The sequence below is a fragment of the Grus americana genome, chromosome 3 (genome assembly GCF_028858705.1).
Source record: "Grus americana isolate bGruAme1 chromosome 3, bGruAme1.mat, whole genome shotgun sequence".
Classification (NCBI taxonomy): domain Eukaryota; kingdom Metazoa; phylum Chordata; class Aves; order Gruiformes; family Gruidae; genus Grus; species Grus americana.
Genome location: NC_072854.1, coordinates 107,325,421 through 107,350,953, shown reverse-complemented (window position 1 = coordinate 107,350,953; position 25,533 = coordinate 107,325,421). Strand labels below are relative to the sequence as shown.

The window sequence follows — 25,533 nt, the reverse complement described above, 5'->3', positions numbered from 1 at the left end:
GACTGTCAGACTGTCAAATTCAGCATCTTTCCCCCAGTTACTAATTTTGAAATCTTTCTAAATGAAAAGATTGCCCATGGAAACCCATTATTAACCCAGTTAATATATGTAAAGCACCATGCATCAAAGAGATAAAATGTCTAATATACCTTCTAGTGAAAGCCCTCTTTGATTCTCAATTAATTTTTACATATCACTCACTTCATTCCCTGCATGGGAGAGGCATTAACACATATAGAAAGCAGTTTTTAATCTGAGGATTTTCCTTCATGTCCTCTTTATTATTCCATGGAGTCCCCACTCACTTCACAGGCATCCTGCGGTCTTTTTGGCTCACCTGTTTCAGTATGCTGAACAGCATTCATTTCAGAGATCCATGCTGGTGCTATTATCACTGGATACAACATGTTCTTTAATCTCATCTCAATACCTTAAGGAAAAGTAAGACTCCTTCAGTTACACGCAGGTGACAGAGAGCCTAAGTTAACTGTTTCCCAATGAAATGGCAGCAGGCCTATTAAAGAGTCAATTCATTGACCATCTGTTACACAGATTAGATAAGGTCACAGAGATACCAAACTAAAAGCTGTTTCCACTAATACCAGAATTCTCATAGGGAAGTTTTAAAGACTCTTTTCCAGGCTTACAACAACCTTAAATACACTGTTTAGTACTTGTGTAACTTGGCTATTATTGTACATAATCCTTCAGGAAAGAACAATAAATACAATGAAACATACAAAGTTTAGGGATTGTTTCCTGAACCAATTGCTCAGGATAACAGAATTACTAAATATGTTTGAACTCTCCTTCTCAGCACTTATGTTTGCAGAAGTATATATTTTGGGGGAAAAAGCAGTAAGATTTCAAGTCTTGAGAATTTACTCACTGAAAAATCTTTCAAAACACAGGTTTCACAACTGAATTCATTTGATTATGAGGACATTTTATACTGTGCCACTCCCCTCTTCTCAAAATTCCACAAAATTAGCACAAAAGCTCAGAGGTCTATATAAGCTTTTTTTTTCTTGATACAGCAAAGAACAGGGAAAAACATTCACTGTGAGATTAATCTACCTGAGAATAAAATTTGTTCCTCCATACAACCTGAAGATTAAACAGCTATTTAACAGCAATGGCATGAAGGAGGTTTACATTTGTACTATTCTCACAAAATACTTCATGGTAAGTTTTCCAACTGCTCATAATGAGTATCAGCTCTTCCTCTTACCCACTTCCGTGTTCCCCACAACAAGCTTGGCATTGGGGTACTGAGATTTGAGAGCCACCAGTTCCTTGAGGGTTGTAGGCTGGATCCAAGTGACACGCTCGCCTTTGAAACACAGCTGCTTCTGCTGTTTGTTACTCTGAGTCTGCAAAAGTGAATTCAGATAGAGCTCAGATCCTACATCAAGCCAAGAATCCCTGCTCACATGCTGCTCGTGCCTGTGCCAGGCCAAGCTCCATCTCAGTCAACTTACTGACAGGTAGCTGCGATATCCACACTGTTGTTGGCAGTTAGCCATTCCCCATCCTTCTGCTAGCAACAACAAGAGTCTCTCTCATGCTGACAGAAGTTTTCCCTTCCTAAAATTACCAGGTGCATCCTGCTGCCATATCTCCCTAGCAAGACCTCAGCCAGCGAGCTCCATCTGACCAAAGTTCTGGCAGATGCCTGTGGTTTCAGCCATCTTAGAAGAATGAGGTTTGCATTCTCATCTCACCACAAAAGTGTCAGTCTTTAGCACTGCTGAATTTGAGTTACCAGCTGTAAGGTCAGATTCTGGTTCCCTTTTTAATTCCTTCACCCCATGACTGAAGAAAACAAACTAACATGACTGCCTCCCAGCACATCAGATCAACCCTGAGGCAGGAGAACATCTTAGAGAAGAAACAGAGGGGACCTATCTCAAGCTATATTTGTGTGTATATATATATTATGCTATGTCTATGAAAACCTATTCATGCTGTAGCTCATGACATGTATAGGGTGGGTGCAGCAGCAGAACAAACAACTGCATTTCTGTTGTTTGTTAAATGTGAAGGAAGCTGTAAACATGCCATGTGCTGGACTAGATTCCTGGCTGAGACACATTTGCTTAGGTGAAAACTACCCCAAAAAGACAGGAACGAACATGGAGAGAAACTAACCTCACCTAACTTTTGATGTCAGTGTAAGCCAGCCAACTTCTACTCCTGCTACACTGAGTGGAGAGAAGTTGGTGCTTTCAGAAAGTCATCTAGTTGAAACATATAGTCAACTACATCCCATAGCTCCTACTTCTCTTCCTACACTATAAAGAGACCACAGGGCGATTAGCTCAAATACGTCTGTATATAATGTAGAAGTTCACATCTGACCTAGTAAATTGAAATCTAGATGTCAGCAACTGTTCCACCTTTGGATGGCAGTGACCAGAAAGGAAAGCAACACAGAAGCAGGCATGTATGGTGAGAAACAGAGAGGAAAGCCAGCTAGCTGGGGTAGGCACTTGACCTGCACGTGCTTTAAGCCACCTTGGCTTAATAGCCTTCCCTTTTATAAAACAGGGAAGCATTCATACCCATGCATCATCTTTTAGCAGCAGCCATCTTTTGCCCTGCCATTTCCTCAGGGCAGAGACACTGCGAACACTCAAAACCTGTGCAGAACAACAAAAGTAACAAACCACTTAAGTTAATTCAAAAAGAAATAGTTACCATTAACTCTGGTGGGAAGATTGGCTCCTGTGTAGGGTCCAATGGCTGGAACTCAGAAGAATTGAACAGGCTGGAGGACTTCATTGTCTATGACAGAAAAAATGCAAATGGCTGGGCAGCAGAGGAGAAAGCTATCCACGTACAACCCTAACTCATTCCTCTTTCCAGTCAAATCCCTATTACTATTTCATGGAGCAAAGAATGACAAACAGTGAAAAGATGCCACCTGATCCAGTGTTTCAGGTTCTTCAGTCATATTTTTCTGATCACAATGCAAGTCTGGTCAGAAACCTGAACCCTGAACACACTAACAGGTTTTTGTCAATCAAAAGTGGCATCACTTTCACATTGGCTTGTTAAATTACATCAAAGCTACCTTTTCTGAGGTAAGACCAGCATAAAATATAAATTAGTCTAAACTGCTTTGCATAAATACAGCTAAATTAAAAGCATTGGACTTTGGCACAGAACAAGCCAGAGCTAAGACTTCAAAACATCAGAAATAGAGAAAAAACTAATAGTTGAGAGGCACTTTACCACATTGTCTTCTTTTCCACTCATGCAGCAGCCTGGACCATTGGCTTTTCCCCCACAGCAGCCCCCATTCTGAGAAAAAAACAAGCACATTTCAGCTATTCTACACAAAGTCAGAACATTCCAATTTTTACAGCATATCTTCCTCCCCTTTTATCAATCCCTGGATTGCAGAAAGTTGCAGTAATGTTTTTCATTAATAAACTACTTTGATGAAAGAACTCCAAGCAGCCTTAATTGCTGGAGTATTCCACGCAACACTGGATGCTTCCTAACAAAGAATCCACAGGAATTCACTAGAATTTCCTGGCAAAAATTATATTCTCTCTTTCCTAAATTCATTTTATACTCACACTACCTTATGCCCTAACTCCTTGTTTTCATCTCTCCATTGTTTGTACCTCAACTGGTACATATAATGTGATTAACTTTTTTCCTCCAGATGCCCCAAAAGGTTCCAATTGTATAATTTATTGGAATGGTGATTAAATTACTTCATTCATCATTGGACTGCAAAGTTTGGGAAAGATCACACTGGGGAGTTAACTGGGTTTTAGATCTGTTTTCACAGAAAGATGGATCACTTTATTATACCAGAAGCTGGTGACACATTGCTTACACTTGTCACCATGCTATTTCACAAAAGTGTTGCACGTCACAGATCCAAAATGAACGTATCTAGTTCACTGTTGTAAAATCTGTGTCACGATGGTTAGTCATGCTAACCATGATGTATGCAGTCACAATGTCAGTCAAGAAACAGACATTCAAACCAGCTCAGATGTCTCTGAATATCTGCACCACAGTAGAGCCAGAGGTAACTAATACACCAAGGCTCTAATACTATATTGCGAATTGAGGTTATGGCTTTTAAAATTCAGCTTACTGTGCTATTTTCCTTCTCATTACGACAGCATCCCATGCCATTGGCTACTCTGCCACAGCAATTCAAGTCCTGTGGGGACAAAAAATTGTTCTGAGACAAATATGCAGATTCCAAGGAAATGAAGACAACTTGATTCCCTTTTGAGAAAAATTGCTCCCACATGGGAGATGGATGGCACCAAACAAATAGGTGTTTCTCTTGCCAATGGAAGGCAGTAATTGGCAGTGTGATGGCTAGGTCATGTTGGGTCTCCTGATAGAGGTCTTGTTCTGGTTTAGAAGTACTCTGACTATTCAAGCCAGTATCTCTGGTCCAGCTGGAGCTGTGAGGAGATACCCAGAGAAAAGGGAGAAGCACATAGAACACCTACTACTCTACCCAGCATCCAAGTACATTCAGCTCAGGGGACTACCTTAGCCCAGTGTGGTTTCTGACTGTTGAGCCCTCAAGTAGCTCTCCATCCAAGTACCTGGAGCCTGTGTAAGTTTTGGTGCCCACCACACCCTTTGATGAGTTCTGCAGGTCAGCTAGCCAGTACGTGGCAGATCAGACCATCTGCCTTTGTTTTCGACCTGACTCCTACTCATTTCATTTCTTGACACCTTGGTCTTGTATTGGAAGAGGCGGCAAACAGCAGATGCCTGTCCACATTCCACCTGCCAGTCACAATTTTGTAGATCTCTATCAGAGGGCAACACAAACCACTACATGGGCTATGTAGAGCCCCTTCCCCTCCCTGACATCTTTTTTTTTCCAGGCTGAAGCGTCCCAGCCTCCTCAGTGCTTCCTTGTATGGAAGCCAGATTACCACAGATGTGATCCTTATTCCACTTCTCTGAATCTTTTCCTATTCTGCTACACCCTGTTAGAGATGAGAGGACCAGAACTGCACAGAGTACTCAAGTGTAGAAAGAGCCACAATGCAGACAGTGACATGGCAGTGTTTTCTGGTTTCTTCTGTACCCTTTCAAGTGTTCTTTTGACTGCCAGTGAGCATTGAGCTGATAATACCATAGAACTGTCTACCACACCCCCAAGATTATCTTACTGCATGGTAACAGGAAGATGATCTTGTGTCTGCTCACAGCCTATCAGTTTATATGTGACGTGAGGGCTGCCTTTCACTCTGTAAATTGCTGTGCATTTATTTGGCCCGAATTTTGTACCCATTCTATTCTCCAGTCTCTCAGGTTCATAAAGTCCTTCTGAAATTCCTCAAAGCCTGTTCCTGTCTTCGCTACCCAGACTAACTTGGTATCAGTTAACTTATGTTCTCACATTACTGCTCGCTCTCTTTTCCACCTCATTTAGGGATATCTTGCTCCCACCACAGGTCCCAGCAGAACTCCACCAGTGACCTCCCTCCATTGCAAAAATACACCATTTTCCCCTACCTGCTATTTCCTGCCTTTTAAACAATCTTTCATCCATACAGAGATCTTCCCTCTTACCCCATGGCTGTTTATTGTCTTTAAAAGCCTTTGGTGAGACACTGTTGAAAGCCTGTTGGAAATCCAAGTAGACTATATCGACTGGATTTATCAACCACTTGTAATGGATCTCTCTCTGCTTGTATTCTCTTTTGTTGATTGTAATTCTGGATAATAAAATGAAATTAATGGGCAGCATTCTAAATCTTTACTTTTGATATTTAATACCAGTGTAGCCCCATAAGTGGCTAGTAATCACTGAAGTACCTAATGATCTACTTTTCTTCACAGCCTCCAGCAGTCTTTCAGGAACAAAGGGATTAGAGAAAACTTATGGCAAAGCTTCGTACCTCACCCAAACCAGCAGATGAGTTCTGGCTCAGAACTATACAGTAGTGACTTCAACTTCTTTCCAGAGCTATTTCAGCTCTGCAGCTGATCTTTCAAGAAAGCAACTTTCTCATCAGCTTCCTCCACAGTATGGCCCTATTTGTGCACCATACCTTTACACTTTTTCCACACCAGGGATCATCTGCAAGCTGTATTACGTAGAGATGCCAAGGTTTTCAGAGACTTACAGAAAAGAATTACAGAGTCTGATTACCTGTGATCCAAAAAGGGACCATCAGGCAGATCTTAAAGTGCTCCACTTCCAGCAACTGGAGTAAGGAGGTTGGTCTTCTGGCATTATAATGCATGAAGCACATACAAAGGGGTCAAGAGTTGGAGTAGGGTTGTTGTGGAGTGTATATTTCCTTCCTCCCCATTTCAGCTCATGGTGTATTTTAGTAACAGAGAGACAGCTAGCCTTCCAGATTTTTTTAAACATTATCTGAAGCGACTTACTTTAGCAAATGTCCTGTATCCTTCCAGAATGGGTCTGTATCCTGTACACCGACATAAGTTCCCTGCATTGCCAGACCAAACGGATAAAGATTTAGTGTCATTTGGCTGAGAACTTCTCTTCTTTTAAAAGATTTTATTGTTTCTCACAAAAGCTTGTAAAATCGAGATAAAGCTAATGAAAAAACTGGAAGAAAATTTCATTAGTAATCTTGCAACAATCATACCATCCCTTTTTGTTGAAATTTTAAATTGAAATTAATTAAAAAAAAAAATCCATCTGCCTTATTCAGTATTCATTTACCTCAATTGTGCGAGTCTAATCAGTATACCTACTATTCAGTCTCCTGAATTACAAAGAGATTGCTTTCTCCTGCATCTGATTTCCTCTCAGGTCACTGCCAGCAGCATGGTAACAGCTCTACCCTCAGCAATAACAGCAGCCTCTCAGATGATTTACACAGTTGGATTCTACCCCACTCCATCATGTATATTGCTGTCTTGGTCCTTTACTTGAGGTTGGCTGGCCCAGACGCTCTCAGTCACCTCCACAGACTCTTGTGACAGCAGTGAATAAACAAGAAGATGTGGAGGCTCTTATAAGCCCCCCAGGGACAGGCCACATTTTGTTCTGTGTTAAGCTTAGTGGGGTCCTAATCCACGACTGAGGCCATTTGCCCCTGTTTCAAGACAAACAATGAGCTTCTGTGAGATTTTCCACAGGCCGTTTTTGTTCGTTTCATAGCACCTGGCCAGTCTCCTAGTGGAAAAGCTAGTTCTTAACCTCATAACAATTAGCTATCTCTAACAAAATACAATAAACAAAGTTGCGCCTCCATCCCATTTGGTGAAGCAGATGTAATGAAAGCAGAACAGGTTGCATCTGTGCAGGGCTATGAGTATTACCTTGGAAAGCATCTTCTATGTCCTCCATTTTGGGCTCAGGTTTGTTCCGAAGCAATGTATACATGGACATGACAATGCCTGGAGTGCAAAAGCCACATTGGGACCCATGACTTTTTGCTATTCTCTCCTGAGAAAAAGTAACAACAACCATCAGCTCATAATATCAAAGTGAGTTCGTTGTTGTGCTTGTTTCTGTAACATCTCTGTTAAAAACCCCACAATCTCACCAGAGGAGCTAAGACTATCATCAGATATTCTGTGATGAGATGGTCAATTAATCTGTGAAGTAGACTTCAAAGAAAAGAACATTCTGAAAAGTTTGCATGTAGGCTTTGAACTCCCAACGTAACCGAAGGTGACTAGAAGTCTCCAGTGAGATCAGGAGTTCTTCAGATTTACCATGCTAGAAAGGTTGGGGCTACCTTTATAGACCTGAGTTTGAATTTCAAAGCTTAGCTGTTAGAATCTTCAGGGGAGGTAGAGAAAATACAACAAGCAAACAACAGTTAGACTAGCTGCCATCCATTCATGTCCGTCTAACTTATTTTTCACTTTGTTGTTTACTGTCTCAGAGAGATATTGACACAAGTCCTACCCACTGTACAAACTGAGATGAATCATAGTTTCCCTTAGAAGAGCAGTGTCTCTGACAAAGCTGAGTCAAGTCTGCTTCCATTAAAAGCGCATTATAACACCTTGCTAGAAGAACAAGGCTTCACCTTCCTGTCACTCTTCCCCACCAAGAATATTGTGGGACTCCAGAAACATTACTGAACCAAACCTTACTGCACCACTGCAGGGAAGGTTCCTAACTATGCCAGATGAGAAACCAAGGTCTTTCATGGAAGGCAATAGGACAGCCAAAACCTAACTCAGATTTCCTGGCTCCAAGTCATTATATAGGTAGTTCCCAGTTCCTGGGAAATGGTCCAGGATGTGGACCAAATACAGCCACGTAGCCCTGGAACAAAAGCATTAGCAATTCAGCCAGGATAGCACCAGTTAACTTGTTAGGGTGTAACAGAGCTGCAGCACTGACCCAGGAGTTTGATTCCATCACTCAGTCATTCCTGCAAGTAAAGACTACTCATGTGGAAAGTCAAACTCCTGGCTTTAACATTATGATGGAGGTCCCAACAGCTGGGAACAGGATTAATTAACCTAAGAAAAAAGCATGGATAGAGGGTTTTAAAGTTACCACAATTGATAGCTTACCTGGGCTGGGTGCAGCCTGGATTTTGTGTTTCCTATGCCTTCAACAGTAGTTACAGCTACACGATGCAAGGCACAGACAGGGAAGAGGCAAGCATTGGCAGTATGGTGGCTAAAATAATAAATTAAGGTCCTTTCATTTGACAGTGCTGCTCAACAAAGGAAAAAGGGAACAGGAGGACTGAGGAGTACTCAGAAACTGTAGCAGTGGACACAACAGGAGAACTTAAATAGATGTGATACAGGTATTAGTTACAAGCCAAATCCCACAGCACCTACTCAGCCAAAGTTCTCATCAACTTCAAGTGAAGCTTAAATTAAGTATGCACCATAGGATTTGACCTAGAAATAACAACTTCACGTTGCATGTTAAGCTACAGAAGCCATGTAAGTAAACTAAAGGAGCAGACTACAAATACCAAGTGTTATACAGCTGGCCTGGCCCACTCACAAAGTGACATAAGAGCACAGAACTCTTGGCCTTTTACCTAGGAAACTGTTTCTAGATGGTACACATGGGGAAAAAGTCCAGGCTGAAAGTAAAATAGAATAATGGTGCCAAAATTCTTATAGGAACTATCTACTTTATTTCTTTTCTATAGACAGAATAACAACCCTAAAGATATCCTATTCAAGGCCACATTACTAAGCAGAACTACTAAGTTAGTCGATCCCAAGTTAAAGTATCTCCAAGCATTATTCCAAATATAGCCAAGATTTCAGTGCTTTTCCTTCCCCACAGAAAAAATAAACTGGGGCCTGTCCCTCTGCCTCATCTTTCTTTCTCCATTCCCTTTTTTGTTTGATTCCATTGTTTCAGTCTTCAATTAAAGAGAGAACAGGAGGAAACTTTATGTCCCAAGAAATAAGAGTCATTGTGAAGGTTACAACAGAAGTAGCAAAAAAGTGAATATTTGCTGGCATAGACAAACCAGATTATTGCAGTAATACAATAGTAATAAAAATTTTATCACAGTAATTATCATTTGGGTCATCACAGCAAAAACTTATATTACATTGCAAGAAAGGAACATAAAGGTTTTCAGAATTGGAAAAAGACAGATTGTCTACGTGCTAGAGTCAGTGCAGGTATTAAATAGGTCCCTATCAGCACTGTGCAATGCTGTAGGAAAAAACACCTTCTTGTCTCAATCTTCTAAGTTTATGTTCTGAAAGTGAAAAATTATATTTTGGCAGAAACATACATTATATAACTTTTTTTTCTTTTTTTTTAAATAGTGCCACATCTGGAATGTAAAGAACCTGGATCTGTCCCCATTTCATCTCTGTTAAGGAGTTCAGATTGCAAAGGATACAGGATTTTCTTTCGAAAGGGATCATACTTGGAAATCATAACAGTGCAAGCACCACATCCACCTTCTCCACAGCCTAGTTTGGTTCCACATAGGCCCACTGAGAGAACAGGAATCAAGGAAAACACTAAGACTGTTGGCAGAAGCCTGCTTAAACAGTTGTCAATCAAGGCTTAGCGACAAGTTCTTGCTGGAAAACAAGCACTCATTTTTTTCTGCTTAATAATTTAACGTAAGCATAGTTTCAAATGCTGGCATGTAAGCTTCAAGATCAACACCCAAAGCCTTAACAAGGAGCCACTCCGTGTTCCAATAGACTCTTAGAATAAACAAAAAAACCCTGAACTTCAACAGTTCCTGCTTTCCCTTAGACTCAGAAAAGGAAATGTCATAAGGGAGACAAAGCAGTCAGTAATTGCTGAGCAGGAGCTGCGCAGGCATGCAGCCATGTCCCTAAGACACATGGTGACATCTCATTCAGCACCTCTCAACAGTGGTGGTTGACTTCTTCCCCACAGGCCTATGATATAGGGAACTCAAATCATCTTTGCCTTCACCACAAAGATTCTGGAACCAACTGTTTTCATCCTATCATGTGCCTGCTTCAGCAGAAATATAGCTTTTTTATGCCATCCAATGCTTTTCTTGGCAATAGTGCTAATCTGCCTCAAAAAACTATGTTTCTCAAAGTATTTGTCTGACCCTAGCCAGACATCTACAAAATAAGTTCACCAGAATGTTCATGCAGAAGATCAGAAGGTTTTGAAGAGCTCAGATTATCTCTTTACAAAGCTATACACATTAACAAGCTTAGGCGTAAAAGGTCTAGTGGTAAGAAGTGCACATAGGCACAAGAGTCATGCCTCTTTTTTTCCCCTGTTGAACTTTATCCACCCAAGGTACAGTCAGACAAAATAGGGCTGTTGATAATTCTGCTGGAAACCTCAGATGGTATGATTTATATCCCCATGCTTCTTTCAGATCCCAGTATGGATTATTCTTTTTAAGGAATACACCAACATAGATGTGAACAGTTTGGCATATGTATGCACCCAGCTGGTCAGACAAAAACTCAGAAAACAAGGAATGATGCTACCTACTGAACCAGATCTAGTATAGCCAGCCTGGTCATCACAGTAATAGCTACCCAGCTCCTGAAGCTAATCTGACTCATGCATTGACCAGTTTCAAACAGGAGTGAAACGTGACTGTTTGCATCTGCTCATGTAAACATGCCCACGGTATGCAGTAGGAACCCCTGCCTCTGAGTTTGCATACCTGGATCATCTGATAAACAGGCCACAGGATAATCAAGTTAGTGGATATTAACTATCCAATAATATCCAAATTACTGGATGACACAGCAAGCAGCTCAAGCAACTAATGTTTTGGCCAGAAAATTCTTTACAATGTGTGGAACAAACCTAAATTTCCTTCAATTTTATTGTCTCAATATTGCTTTCATTCCATCAGATTCTAATTCCTAGCAATTCTGAGAGTTTTCCCTTTAAAGTATTAATAAATTATGTAAATTTTATTTAAAGTATATTATTTAAAAATTGCTATTGTTTAAGCTGTAATCTTTGCCAGCAAGAAATATCAGACCATGCAGAGCACTCCTTACACTCTGTGCACAAGCTCTGCTTAACGCTCAAGTGACAGGCGGAACAGTAAACAATTATGAAACACTGTAGGCATGTAAAGCCTTCTGCAGTTTCTTCTGACACTGGATACATTTTCTTCGTAGATAGGTTAGCAGAGTTGTTTCCGGGTCCACAACTTTTTCCACCACCTGCAAGAAGGGAAAGGTACTGTTACACACAGAACACTTTACAACACAGATATGTTAGTTGGAAGGGGAAAGTTTGGTCCTTCTGCAACTTCTTTTCCAAAGCAGGGAGCAGGACCACTGATTAACTCCCCTTACTAGGTTCAGCAATGTTGGTCATGTATCCAGACACAACGTTTCATTGACTGTATTGTGACAGAGAAAGTATGCGCATTACATACAGAGTTTTTCAGCCATGGCACACAGAGGCACATCTTTAAAAAACCCTTCAACAAAAATGGCAAACAGAATTAGTAGTGAGCAAAGAACTGTGTTTTGTACTCGAGCTTTGAATTCTAAACATATCCCCAGATTGCATCTCATCTTTACTGACCATGCACAACTTACCTCTGTCCCTTCTCCTTACTATTAGAAGGGGCAGAAAAAGTGAGCAGATAAACAGAATGAAAGAAACAGTATCAGCAATGGACTTTGCAGAGAAAAACAGCAGTGGAAACCCTAACACGACCAATACTGGCTCTTGCTGTCCATCCTGCAATCATCTTGAAGTTTCTTTTTTTCCTTGCTAACATTAAATCAGTGTTACATTAGTAGCCATCATAAATTGGGAATGTGAATTCCAACCAAGGAGAAATTTTCTCAGCACGTTTTGAGTCAGCTCCATCCTATTAGTGAACAACATTATGAACAGTTATCTATTAGACATAAAATCAGATTTTACTTCAACTTATGCCTGATGGTCAGAAACCAAAGTTCCACTCTTGCCTCCAAGTGGCCACAGAGCTTGTCTTCCCCTTTTTCTGTTATTAATAGAGTGTCGAGAAACTCTTTCAAATTCACTATGTGCCAGAACGTAATAATGTGTTCTTGGCTTTTATATTTTGCAAGACCTAAGTACAATAGTTACAGTTTATTTAAATTAATCACTCCCAGTTGGAAGGGCAAATTGAAACAGAGGTCATTTGTGTAAGCCTTTTTTCTTACTGATAACAAACCTCCACAACCTATGTACTGCTTCAATTTTATGCCTTTGGCACATGACTGTTATTCTAAAGAGACAAGGTTCATACACCCTATTTGAGTCCACGTTTTTAGAACCATCCAATAAAGTTGCTGCTACAACACACAACTAGGGTTTTTTTGCACACCTCCTTCCTGCATTGGGGATAAACTACAAGGAAACAGAGTTCATTCTTCTAGCTTGGGGATGTCTTACTGTAAATCCTGCAGCACTCATAATGCTGCTACTCAGAGCAGAGTGTGCCTGTTCCCTCACCTTCTGGATGCACAGAAACAAGTAAGAGCATACAGTGGCTCCCTCGTGACCAATTGGTTCGGAGTGAGCACATACATCCCTCTGCAGTAGTATGCTGAACAGACAGGAGCGGGTAATTCCAAAATGCGACTCCAAGCGTCTCATGGACAAAAGGCATTTCGCAGCCATTTCACAGGCAAAAAGCCTTGCCCAGCAACTCATACCCTCACTGTCAAGCCTGTCTTCCTCAGGGTTGTGCCAATGGCCATTGAAAACCCTTTCAAAGCAGCTTCCAAGATAGCCAGGCACAGAAAAAGCTTCAGAGTGGTTTTCCGGATAGTTGAAGATTGAGATTATTCCATGCTTAGATCAAAGAAAATGTCTCAAGAAGCTTTCTTGAAAGAATCCAAGAAACACCCCATTATACACTCAAAGTAAGTAATTAAAAGTCTGGCCCAGTGGCTCCTTTTCAAGACATTAAGAAAAAACCTGTGGCCTAAGCCTTCATTCAGCAAAGCATTTAGCCACTCAGCTCCACGCACTTTTAAAGAAGTATTTGACCATGTGCTAACTCCCAAAGTCAAACCTTTGCTCAACTTTATCAGAAAATGGTTCCCACTCAGCAGTAGAACATTTCCTGAACAATCCACGCTCGTATCCTGTTCAAACCAATAGCCCCAACTCCTACTTCAGTTACTTCAAACTATTCCACTGTAGCTGTGTATCCGCAATGATGGCAGAGACTTGAGATCAGAGGGAGATAAGGGGTAAGAATTTGGAGGACGTTCTTAATTAAACTCAATCTCACCCATCAGAGAGCAAGGAGTCATTTCTTGGCACTTAGACTCCTGGTGGGGCAATGCTTGTTTATGAGTCTCTCTCTTGCTGGTCACAGAGTAAGAACTTTTTACTGTTCCTGCCTTTTGTTCATTGTTATTGATGCTGGTTTTGTCCTCCAACATGTCATTCCTCCAGTGGTTTGTTACACCCACCTGCTGTGATTTGTTCTTAAAATATTTTAAAACCTGTGGGTGGGGATAACATCTTCTCTTGTCTGATGCCCAGAACAATGTGATTCACAGCTCAATATCTTACCCATCAAAACAATTCTTGCTCACCTCCCCCCAGTGTCCTTGTACAGAAGGAAACTGAATTATATGAATTAGACCTATTGCCTTCAGTGGGAGTAGGATCAACCTACTTAGATACTGCAATTAAAGAAATATTTCCTTTTTGTTGAGTTACTGATTTTTAGGTTTTTGAGGGTTTTTGTTTGTGTAGGCTTTGGGTTTGTAAAACCAAATGTCACATTGCCAAATACATCAGATTGATGGCTATGTTTTGACTGATTCAAAACTGTGGATTTTATTGCATGTGGTAGCTTAAATATTAATCAAATGCAGAAAGAAATTTTGTTGGAAGTGTTAGGATGGCACTGGCAGTCAAATGACCCCCAACAAATGTGCTCTGTACTGCTGTGTTTGTACTATGTATCTATTTGTCCACTGATTCTAGGAATCTTAAATACTATGATCACCTCAGCAGGGAGCCCAGCCTGGCCCTAGAGTTCTTCAAGCTTTAAGAACTACACAGAACAAGCTCTTAAGCAGTACTCTACACTTTTACAGCCCACGGCCTGGTCCAGAGAGAAGTTGAGCTCACTTCCCCATGATTTCACGTACAAGACTTGGATCTCAATAAATATTTTGTTTGCGGTCTTTACCTGCCTTTCACTAACTCAGATAACTTTGCCTTTACAACATAAACCATCATATTTAAATTAGTATTACCAGAAAGTTAAAGAAAGGATTTTTCAATTCAAAAGAACAGTAGTTGAACAAGGTAAATAGAGGAACAAAACCGAAAAGAAAACAAACATTCCCAGTTTACCAAACAACATGCTAAGCTTTCCATCAACTAGGGTCTTTAAATGAGAAACAGAAGCTCTTCTGAACAACAAGCTCCCATTCCATCACTAGTCCCTAGTCACTCAATCAGTTGCAAGAAAAGAAGGTGAAAGGTTTTCACCAGACTGCCACATAGCAAGTCAGACTAGTCAATGGTAAAGGTCCCCTCGGACCTTAAAATCTGTGAATGTGTATGCCTGAAGTCGGTGAGAGATTTCAAATTCATTTACTAAGGAAAAGGATTGGAACACAGATGAACAAACTGAATATAACCACACAATGTAAATCTGCTACTGGTCACGAGAACATTTGTTCTGCTTTAAACCAGCACACTGAAAACTTGTACTTCACTGTTTATGTAGGACCCAGAGGGTCCCAAAGCTCAAAAAAATCCTGGCTGGTCCCATCTGCAATCGAACATACACAGGATTTGGAAGAGGTCTAATGTGGCTTCCAGCACATACCCCCTCTTAACAGTCAGGATAGAAATAGAAATATCGACTCCACATGTTTGAACTAAAATTGCATGCTACATATGCATGAGACAGACTTGTCAGCTGAGGGAAATAAGATTGCCACTATTAGCTTTAAATTGCATGTGTTGTTTTCCATTCTAGTCTAGGCAGACTATCAAGATAACTTTGTGTTAGTTGTGTGCCAAGCTTTATGCCCAGTGAAGTAAACAGGTGCTTAAAATAAACAATCCTGAATGTGAAGTATGCTCAGCTGTTCCGAGGAGACTTTTTCTTGACAACATTGCAGACTGGGCTAATGCAACAGAGAAGGATTTTCTGCCACAGAAGTCCCTAGTTTCTCAACCACCTCTTAGCGCAAACTATGTGATATGACAGTGTTTCAGCAGCCCATTAGCAATGTCAAGCTGCCACAAATTCACACAGCAGTAACCTTTCCCGCTGGCCACGCTATCACATTCTTTGCAGGGAATTGACTGGAATTTTTAGTCAGGACTCCAGATGGATGGAGCTGTATCCAAACTTGCTATCTGCTGTTTCAGCTGCTTTGCCCAGGCACTTCCCACCACCCCATCACACAACCTCTCATGCGCAGAAATGTCCCAACGAACTTCACATTTGTTGCCACAGATTGGATTACCCCATGAGTCCACTTCTCACTCCTAAACCTGCATTTGGTGGGGCTGTAACTCAAGCCACTTTGGCAGCACGCTCAAAAGGAGAATAGAAAAAAAAACATCACTGGAGGCTCTAGGTAGAGCACAACCTAGGAAGCTCTCTCCTCTCTGATCAGGTAGAACCTGCACCTTTACTAGCACTACCGGTTCCATGAGGCAGCAGGAAAGGATACTGAGACAGCCTTGACACGTGGAATGAGTCAGTACCGTTGGTAATATAACCGTTTCCTGGTGTTTGGTTTTGGTTTTGTTTTTTTTTTTAACCAACAACTGCCAAGATCACACTGTGATAAATCTCTTTACACATGAACGAGGTTAGCTCCAAAACAGGGCTTTTGTAAACAGGACCTGCCGTTCCATAAAATTTGCTGAAATGCACCAAGGGCAATGCCATTCACAGCATGTTTATTAGCTACAAGACATAGCAAAAACAAACAGATACAAAAGGAACTGGTGGTCTTCTGCTGCTAGCCTTCAAGGTCCAGGCTGTTCTTTTTCCCCTTCTCTGCCTCACTCCACATGCATAACAGACTCCCACAGAACCAGTTCTGTGCAGCTCAGTCTCTTCTCTTGTGCTTTGACTAATACACATGTTCATACATTAGCCAAGACTCTCCTCCAGGAAGAAGAGCTTTTCTACCAATTTACACAGAGCAATGCTCCTGTAATACCTGAGCACCAACCAATGCTGAAGCACCAGCTGTAAGTGTATATAGAAATCTCTTTATAAACTCTTCATACCTACTATGAGTGGCATGTTGGTTTTGAGCCTTAGCTGGTCTGGCACCAGAACTACAATTCTCTTCTGTAAGAGCATACCAGAAAAAGAAAACAAGATAGTACACTTGGCCTGTATCAGGGCCTGGATTGCCCAACATGTTTGTGGCAACCTCTTACTGCAAGACTCAAAAAGCTCCCAGTTCACCCTCTGAAAACTGGGGTTCACAGGGAGGGGTCTGAAGTCACTAAAATCTTCACTGAATGAGCAAGACAATTTAATGGTATACCACCTGTGCCCATCATAGCAGAAAATTCATCAGATAAAATTCACACATCATCCTGTGCCTCTGCTTCTTGATCTCAATTACCAGACTCAATTAGCTAGTCATGATTAACTTGGAGCTTCAAGTTTTCACCTCCATCTAGAAACAATAAACAGCTCATATGTCAATCAACGTTGACATATGAACCATTACAGATCTGTGCGAGCAACACTTCAGTTGTCATCCTTCTTTATAAAACCTCAGAACCAGGGCTGGGTTCCACATCACTATTACACTCAAGAGCTCTTTGACTAACTTACAATCCATACTAGATAAACTTCATTCTTCACCTAAATATTGATACTTAGATAAAACAAAGCTTCGACATCAAATGTCCTAGTACCTTGGAAAGTTCAAATTCCAATCCAATTTGGGACTCAAATTCATAACTAAAACACCCTAATTGTAGCAACAATCTTATCCACATTTACACTTGATTAAATTAGCATGAAAGATCAACAAAAGCAAAATTGATAGTAATCCTGTGCCAGTCTGCAGGGCAAACCACTGAGCTTTTTAACCAAATAAAAATATTGTGCAATCTGTCAAGGGAATAAAAAATTTAATTCTCTAGCCCAAACTTAGTGCTGCCTGTGATTTACCCCTAAGCAGTGCACAGGAAAGGACCACAAACTCTTGGCTCCACAGTACACAGTGGATATGCAACCCTCTCCTTTCCCCAAGTTTCCCAGCAGGAAGCTGCTTTGGCACAAGTTTCCCTGCCCAAGCATTTAAGCAAGAGGAAGGAGGCAGAGCAGGATTAGCATTGAGCTGATCTCAGAAACAGAACTTGGTACAAGCTTTTGAAGAGTCAAGGCTGTCAACACTAGCCAGGAGAAGTCCAAGCTGAGGAAGGGGGCTCTGGGACAAACTCTTCAAAGGTGGCCAGCATGTGCAAGGACCACCCTACCCTCCTGTGAGAGACAGTCACTTCATAGGTAATTGTCAGCAGTTGATCTAGGAAACAGTATCAGTTAACAGGCTTTGATTTTAAAGTGTTTTCTAGCTTCTTAAATGGAAATGGAATTAACATTTAAATCCCTTTAAAAAATCAAATATCAGAATATACTTACTGAATATATGGATTATATATAGATGCTTACATTTGAGCTACATTTTCCAGATCTGTTGTAATTACTGAAATGATTTCTAGTAGAAATGCCTGTATTAAGTCAGTGCACCTTTATTTAAAAGTAGTTACAGCTCAGAACTGCAGTAAATTATTCCCAATAAATCTAAAATGTAAAAGGCACATTCTATAGCTGTGTCACTCTCTGAATAATTCACAAGGTAAAGTCAAAGAAGAGAAAAAGCCACTTAGCAAAGCAATAGTCTTCACAATTTAATATTTAGAAGTTGTGCTGGTATTAGAAAACTTCTGAGGAGGAAAAAGATGACTAGAAAAACAAGTAATCAAGTCACAATCCAGGAGCAAGCCAGGCAGAAATCTTCCTTACCTTTTTACCATTCACAAAGAAAACAAGTTCATCCCCTGTCTTGTTTGGAGCCATCCTCCAAAATTCACTCAAATAGGGCCACAGATCACCCTTCAGAGAGCAGCCCTACACCCCACAGCAAAGTGAACACCAGCGATACGACAAGTAATATGAGTCTGCCTCAAGAATTGTTTGACTTTATTTCTACATCAGTGCCTGTGAAACCTCATATTATATAAGAGCCAACGAAGAGGCGTGCCAGCAGCATTTGGTTGGTTCTTCTGCAGCAGTAATGACAGAAAAGGAGCTGGAACGAGCAGAGTGACCCGCCCCCTTTTATATAGCAATAGATCACAATTCAACTGCATTCCCTTTAGATTATATTGCCAGGCTTCGGACACTCTGAGTGTGCCACTGCAACGGCTGCCAGGAATTCACTGCATTTTGCAATACAAAGCAAAATTCAGGGGAGGGGGTTCTCCCAACTACCCCTCAACAAATATTGACAAGAAAAAGCTCTGTTTCCCTTCCTCTGTGTGGAGCCATCCACCTGGCATTCTCCATACAGAGGTCTTTCTCATCAGAGCATCTGCTTATTTAAAAACTCCTCGATACATGCACATCAGTTAGTAGGCTCACTGCAAGACTATTTCACTGTTTTTCCTTAGAGTTTTAAAGCTACAGTGTCCTCCACCTGCGAGGACAAAATTTAAGCAGATATATATTTGTCCAGATAAAAGGAACTCTAGAGAACTGAAACTCTAGTCCAGCACCTCTTCTGATTTAAGACCATAATGTTTTCACTGGGCTCTTACACCCTTTGGACTTACCTTTTTTGGCTTAATCCTCACGTCCTGGATATTAGGTACACATTGCCAGTCAAACACAGAGGAAAGCCAATTCTTTGAATAATTTTTTGTCTTCCTTGGTGGTGGTTTCTTCTGGTTTCACCATTACACAATCATGCATTTTGCATTGCTTAAATCTTGCTATTTTTTCTTCCAAAGTAGTCGCAGAATTGTCCACAGACCCCCCAGACATGACATGCATTGGTTTCATGAACAAGATACTTAAATCCCTAGTTCCAGTTTAAAATTCCTCCACAAAACAGCACGATTCCAAAGTCTCATGGAAGTTTCCTAGCACTGCACTTAATCCTGTCTGCTCCATTCTGATATTTGTGACTTTGCTTTCCATTTTCAGTGTATCAGGCTTATTAGTTTCAGTGAGCTTTTCTGGTTTTCTTAAAATCCATGGGAAAGCACTGCATCAAAGTCTCCCTCCCAGGAACCTCTCTGACCAATTCATAAAACAGCAAAACCTAATTAAATTACCATTTTCAGAAACAGTCTTTCCTTCCGTATTGCTGAAATATGTCAGAGTGAATACAATACATACCTTTTTTTTTTAACCAGCTTTTATCTTCTGACTTATGTATTCTATTGCCCAGTCTATTTTATAACAAGTGTCAAACATTATCTCAGCACTTCTTTACAGGCATTCAGTGTGCTGAAAGTATAGTTCACAACAAACGTGTTCTTAACACCAGCTGCCTTAATCTACATTTGCAGTGAAGTTGTACATAGCTGAACCAGTGCTGACACCTATTGTCTGGCATCTCCCACTTTGTAACAGAAGAGTATTCAAAAAATGACACTTTTCTCCAAGAAATCTTCAGCTCTGTTGCTCTATATCTATGTGTAAATTTACACAAGCACTACCCTCACGTAGAAAGCATCCATCTCAAAATTAGTGTACACAAGCTTAGTACTCGTAAATAGTTTTGTAATATTTTAAATAACAATTATTACTCATAACCACAGGTAACATGTTACAGCAATCTTAAAGCAACTAGCCATTACAGCATTAACATGAAAATCAAACATGCTTAGTTTCCTAATCTGTGTTTTCCATAACACACAATGCTGCTCTTAGGTTTAAAGAACACTTGTAATCATGTCATCTCTTGTTTAAGGAATCCCACGTGCAAACTTTTGCCTAACCTTGGTGACAGCCTTATAGTTTAACTATCCCTTTCTGCTAAGCCAGTAAACAGTATCCTATCATAATTCATCACAATGGTAATTTTTGACCCATCAACCTACTACACGTGTCATATAAAAATAAAGATAATACATCCATGATAGTGACCTCTACATGCAGATTACACAGTAATGTAAAACTTCAGACCTCATCTCAACAGTGTCACTGATCACACAATACCAAATTCATTCATTCTCGCACCACCCTAATGGGATAGTGTATTACTATACCCATTTCACAAGCAAAGAACCAAGATGCCTAGAACAGGAATTTTTTAAATCCTCTAAACTCTGGAGCCTGAGAGCTTGTGCTGTTGAAGTCTCTTAGCCATTTTTGGAAATCCCACCCCAACCAGAACAGAGGATTACCAGAAATGACAGAAGTGAGTGGGGAAAAATCCCAACCAAACAAAATCAAAACAAACCAAAACAAAAACCCCAAACAAAACCAAACAAAAACCACAAAACCCCAAACCCTCAGTAAACTTCTATAACATAAGAACACCTCCATTAGCAGAGAACTCCCTTAAGTGAGCTAAAAATAAAAACTTTTGTCAACCAAATGCAAATCGTTTATGAGAGAAGGTATTCTGACTTACTAGTCAGTTAAAGTCTAGCAGGTCTCCCATTTTAGAAACCATCCCTTTGCCCATTCATAACTCAGACATGGATATGTTTCACAAGTTCAAAATTCCCTGCAGTCTCACTCGCAAGCTCAGAAAGCAGTTGATATTAGTCAAGAACAATAAAAAAAGCAGCTAGCTTTTCCCCTTCTAACTGGTTAATCCTGCAGATCTGGCTGTCGCAATCATAACGATAATCTGTTCTGCAGATGATCGTACACGTAGCTCAATAAATACAGTGAAATTTACAGAAACACCATTCCTGCCTAAGGAGTTTACCACCAGAATTAGGTAAATGCATCGAAGTTCAACAACAAACCAGTGCTGGAGGTAATGAAGGAAAAGGTTTAAAACAAAGGTGAGAAGGCCTGTTCGGTTGTTCTCACGTTCCTCTTACGGGAAATGGGAGGGAAGAAAGTACAGGCAGCTCTGAAGAGGATTCTATGGAGAAATTTATGAGGAGCAGTTCAGTAAAGCAGATAGTAAAGAAAACAAAGCCCCAAGTCACTGCTTTAATGCAGTACCCCATACATCAAGCTTCCAGTGTTTTCACATTAACTCTGTGTTCCTGCTCCCCTCTCTAATAACTGGATGACTTCTACAAATTTATGAAGCATCACTGTTGCTAAAACACGTGTACAGCATCTTTCAGCTGAAGTGGAAATAACTTGTTTACTTTCAATCTGGAGATCCCTGGGATATCCCTTCTGGGAGCATGCACTGGCACTCTTTTCAGGGATCTCAGCCTCCACCGGCTGAAAGAGTGTCAGCTATGAGGGCATACCAGGACTGTTAGGGCTTTACACATCCTATTTCTTCTTAAAGATTCCTTTTCAGGGCATGTTCAGTGTTGATTTGTTGCGAGAGTTCTCTGTGTAAGTTTAAAAAAAAAAAATCACACTATTGATTACAGACTCTGAATGTGAAGGCAGACAGCATTGCCTGAGGATGTCTGTTCTTCTCCCTTGGCACCGCCTCTTGACCACTGTTGAAGACAGGCTCCTGAAATAAGTGGACTTATCTGACTGGATAGGGACATTCATACTTTATTGGCAAAGCTTTCCCAAATATCTCAAAGCAATGCAATCTTTTCAGGATCCCAATACAGGCAGCAAACATATTACTTTGCAACAACAAAAAAATATCCAGAAAATTACCATATGAGTATGAAAGTAAGGTATTACTTAATTTTTCAAAGGCATTTGTCATGTTAAAAAAATCACAAGTTTTTAGACACCTCATAAGAAAGTGCATAATTCCTTTCTAGTTACAGATAGAGGTTTGAAAAAGATCATGGTCACACAGCAAATATAAATTGGAAATGCTCATTGAGGTTTGCAAGTGAATACTAGCTCATTACTCATGAATCACTAATCATTCAGTGTTCGGCTTACAATTGTATGAATATTGTCTAATTGTATGGATACATTTCATGAATTATGATCTCTTCACCTGCATTTGAAGATGGGTGGAGTTTAATTATAGTTCTTTTCCTAGTCCTACCACCTGGCTTCCTCTGACAGCAAGAAGAAATGAACTAAGTTAGCTAATTCTGCCTTCTGTTGTCACTAGTTGTCACTAGTCTTCAGAACAATTAGCAAAGCAAGACTTTTGTTTCAATTCATTTGCAGTTTCTTTCATAATTTAGTTCCAGTGGACCAAATGAAGGACATTTCAGATATCTGACTCAAAGCAACTTCTTTTCAAGCAGGCTTTAATATGTGTTCCTTGTCTTCATCAGCATTGCCTTCAGCAGCAGCTAACTTGACACACATCAGTTGTCTTTTACGTCCTTCCAGGATATCATGAGAGAGAAACTTCAGACACCTGTCCTGATAATCTAACTGAATAAAATCAGTAAGGTATTTTAACTTTTCTTCTTGGCCTTTCTTTCTCTTCATTTGCTGATGTTCTAGGAGTATCTTTTGTGTTTAGTCATTATAACTCTGTCCCAGGATGCACCAGAAGGATGCAGGGTCCCCTTACAGAGACCAGCTGCTATCTTTGTCACAAGCAGAAGCATTGTCTCCAGTGGGTGTTTCAAGGAGGAAAGGGGAAGAGGGCAGCTGCAACAATCATGTAGAGCTCTTCATTCTTCTGGACAGCTGCTAAAGTACCTCCTCTCTGACATCAAGTAATACCCTGATATTCCAAGATCACTGAGCAGGCAAGTAAGAGCTTCTGGACCAGTGTAAGTAAAAGCTAGTTCCCATACCTAGCTTGCATAGCACATGACTAATTTTCCACTGCTTTTCTTCACAGGAGACAGTCTCTACAGAGGTCTGCCTCACTTGTTTTCTTCTGCCACTATGAAGGTATGGGCAAATTTTGCTCAGGAGATCATTAAATCTAGTTTTATCTTGTCTATACACAGATGCAGTCTAGCATATGGCTTCTTGTCAAATAGCTGGTATCAGAGTTTGGATGTAAATTTATGTTTAATGTACTGTCCTAAACCTGTCAGGGCATCTGCACAAGTCCTCTGATTGCCCTATGCATTTCACTGCTAATCACTTTCTCATTTTAGAATGCAGTGTATTTTGGTGGACAGTTTGTTCAAAAGACAAGACATCTTCCACAGCTGTTTCTGCTCACAAAAAAGGCTTCCCAAATCAACCTAACATTTGACTGTTCTGTTTAGGAAGGATTTGTATGCCAAAAGCTTGCGAGCGTTCTCCAACTACTTAAGTTTGTCTAAGGAAAAAACTGCATCTCTTCACAGACCCTGCCTAAACAGAGACCTGAACATCTTAGCACCTTGTACTATGATTTCCTTCTAGCTCCCAACTAGCCTCTACCATTAAGATGACTGACAGTTGTCAAAAGTAGACTTAGACTCGACAAGTACGGCAAGTCAGTCCCCCAGAGAATTTCAGAAGAGCTTTGTTATCAATGATAACAGAGCTTTGTATCAGCAGATGCCATCATCGTTGCAACAGGCTAGTTGTCTCAAATTACAGCCATCATGGTCGTCTTGTATCCCCCAGATAGTTTTGATTTCTCTTCAAAACAAACTTAATCTAAATAACTTGCCACTAAATAATAGTAACAGACAAACATCAGGCAGGAAAGAAAGCTCCACTGGAAAAACATGGACAGTGCTGGCTCAAGAGCAATTGCTATAAATTCAGCATGAATCATTTAAGATGAAAATTAGAAAAGCCATAAACATTATAGCAGTAACGATGAAGAACACCCTTCCAAGAGAAGCAGTGCATGAAAGAAAGATTAACCACTTTCAAAATGAACCTTGAACAGCCTACAAACTGGCCAATGTTATGCATATATTACAGAAATTGTCCTGTGTTCCCCCTCCAATCCTACCAACAGATAGATTTTCTTAAGTCATGTTTCTGATATCCTACAGTCTTAACCTGAAATAAAAAAGCCTTCATACTCCCAAAGTTATTTTATTAAGATTGGTGAGGGAAGAAAGTTGACTGTACATAGGAAGCCTGGAATGATGTACATCTTAAACATTTCTATGAACCCCTGGCTACTCAGAAGCAATATTCTTAATTACCTGGATTATTTTCAAACACAAATACGTGATAGTAAGACCCGCTGCTTTCAGTGATAGACTTTATGCCCAAGTATGGACATTTCAACGGCACTGAACAGAAATCTTACATTTTCATCACTCCTGAAGCTTTCCTAATTCATGAAGAACAAGTTACCTCCACTTTTCAAGAATTCACTTGGAAACCAGCTAGAGATTAATGTATTCCCTCTATTACACTTCTTCCTATATTTGCATGATGAACTTACAGATCTCAAATACTTCTGATCATTTACCATGACTGCCCTTTGTACAACCTGATGACAAATATGACACACAGTTTTCATCTCCCTTTTGAATTGGAGTGGCTTCCTCTTATAAGACTGGTTTTCCCTCGCTGTTATTCTGTATCCTGCATTATTTTATATCTGAACACAAAAGATAGAGCTGATAGTTTTCATGGCTTGGCAGGAGGTTACTTAGCAGAATTCAAGCAGGCAAAATGAGGTTGAGATATCTACCAACAACAAATGAATTACAGGGCTGTTGCAATAAAATAGCCAGCATGACTAATGCAGACACCTAACTACAGTACAGATATACCTGTACTTTGAGGAGAATGCTGCTGATGCATCTTGATGTAAACACGATTAACCACCTTGTTAAATTAAGATGATAAGATGGGCTTTAACCAAACAGCTTAGAAAAATACTTGAAAAAAATGATGAAAGAGTAAGATAAAGTATAAAGATGTGTGCATAGGAATTCTCAAAGCTGCTTTTCCCAGGACAAGGTTAGGACTGTAAAAATTGATAACAGACTGCTAGTTGTTTTCTGCTCTGTTATCTCTATTACTAGCAATACAGGAACATCCAATCACATCTCTGACTGGCTTCTGAGTAAACACGTGATTTCTTTGCAATGATTTTTCAGTGATCCTTCCAGGAGATAAGTCAGATCTAGAC

The 25,533-nt window shown here is 40.3% G+C and overlaps 1 protein-coding gene across 3 annotated transcripts in view; it reads right to left on the bottom strand.

Annotated features, from left to right (window-relative positions):
* Positions 1 to 18,613, bottom strand: part of XDH (xanthine dehydrogenase) — a 52,597-nt gene extending 33,984 nt beyond the window's left edge. For 2 of the 3 annotated variants that reach the window (XM_054822450.1, XM_054822451.1), the window contains exons 1-11: positions 18,426 to 18,613; positions 11,559 to 11,616; positions 9,828 to 9,924; positions 8,515 to 8,623; positions 7,300 to 7,426; positions 6,397 to 6,458; positions 4,121 to 4,189; positions 3,238 to 3,306; positions 2,701 to 2,787; positions 1,232 to 1,373; positions 338 to 430 (exon numbers count right to left, since the gene is read on the bottom strand). In XM_054822450.1, coding sequence (XP_054678425.1) covers positions 338 to 430; positions 1,232 to 1,373; positions 2,701 to 2,787; positions 3,238 to 3,306; positions 4,121 to 4,189; positions 6,397 to 6,458; positions 7,300 to 7,426; positions 8,515 to 8,623; positions 9,828 to 9,924; positions 11,559 to 11,616; positions 18,426 to 18,479 — 967 coding nt within the window. In that variant the 5' untranslated portion in view covers positions 18,480 to 18,613. Of the gene's footprint in view, positions 1 to 337; positions 431 to 1,231; positions 1,374 to 2,700; positions 2,788 to 3,237; positions 3,307 to 4,120; positions 4,190 to 5,571; positions 5,685 to 6,396; positions 6,459 to 7,299; positions 7,427 to 8,514; positions 8,624 to 9,827; positions 9,925 to 11,558; positions 11,617 to 18,425 lie in introns of those variants that run through there. The other variant, XM_054822453.1, reaches the window with a different exon arrangement.
* Positions 18,614 to 25,533: the final 6,920 nt, after the last annotated feature.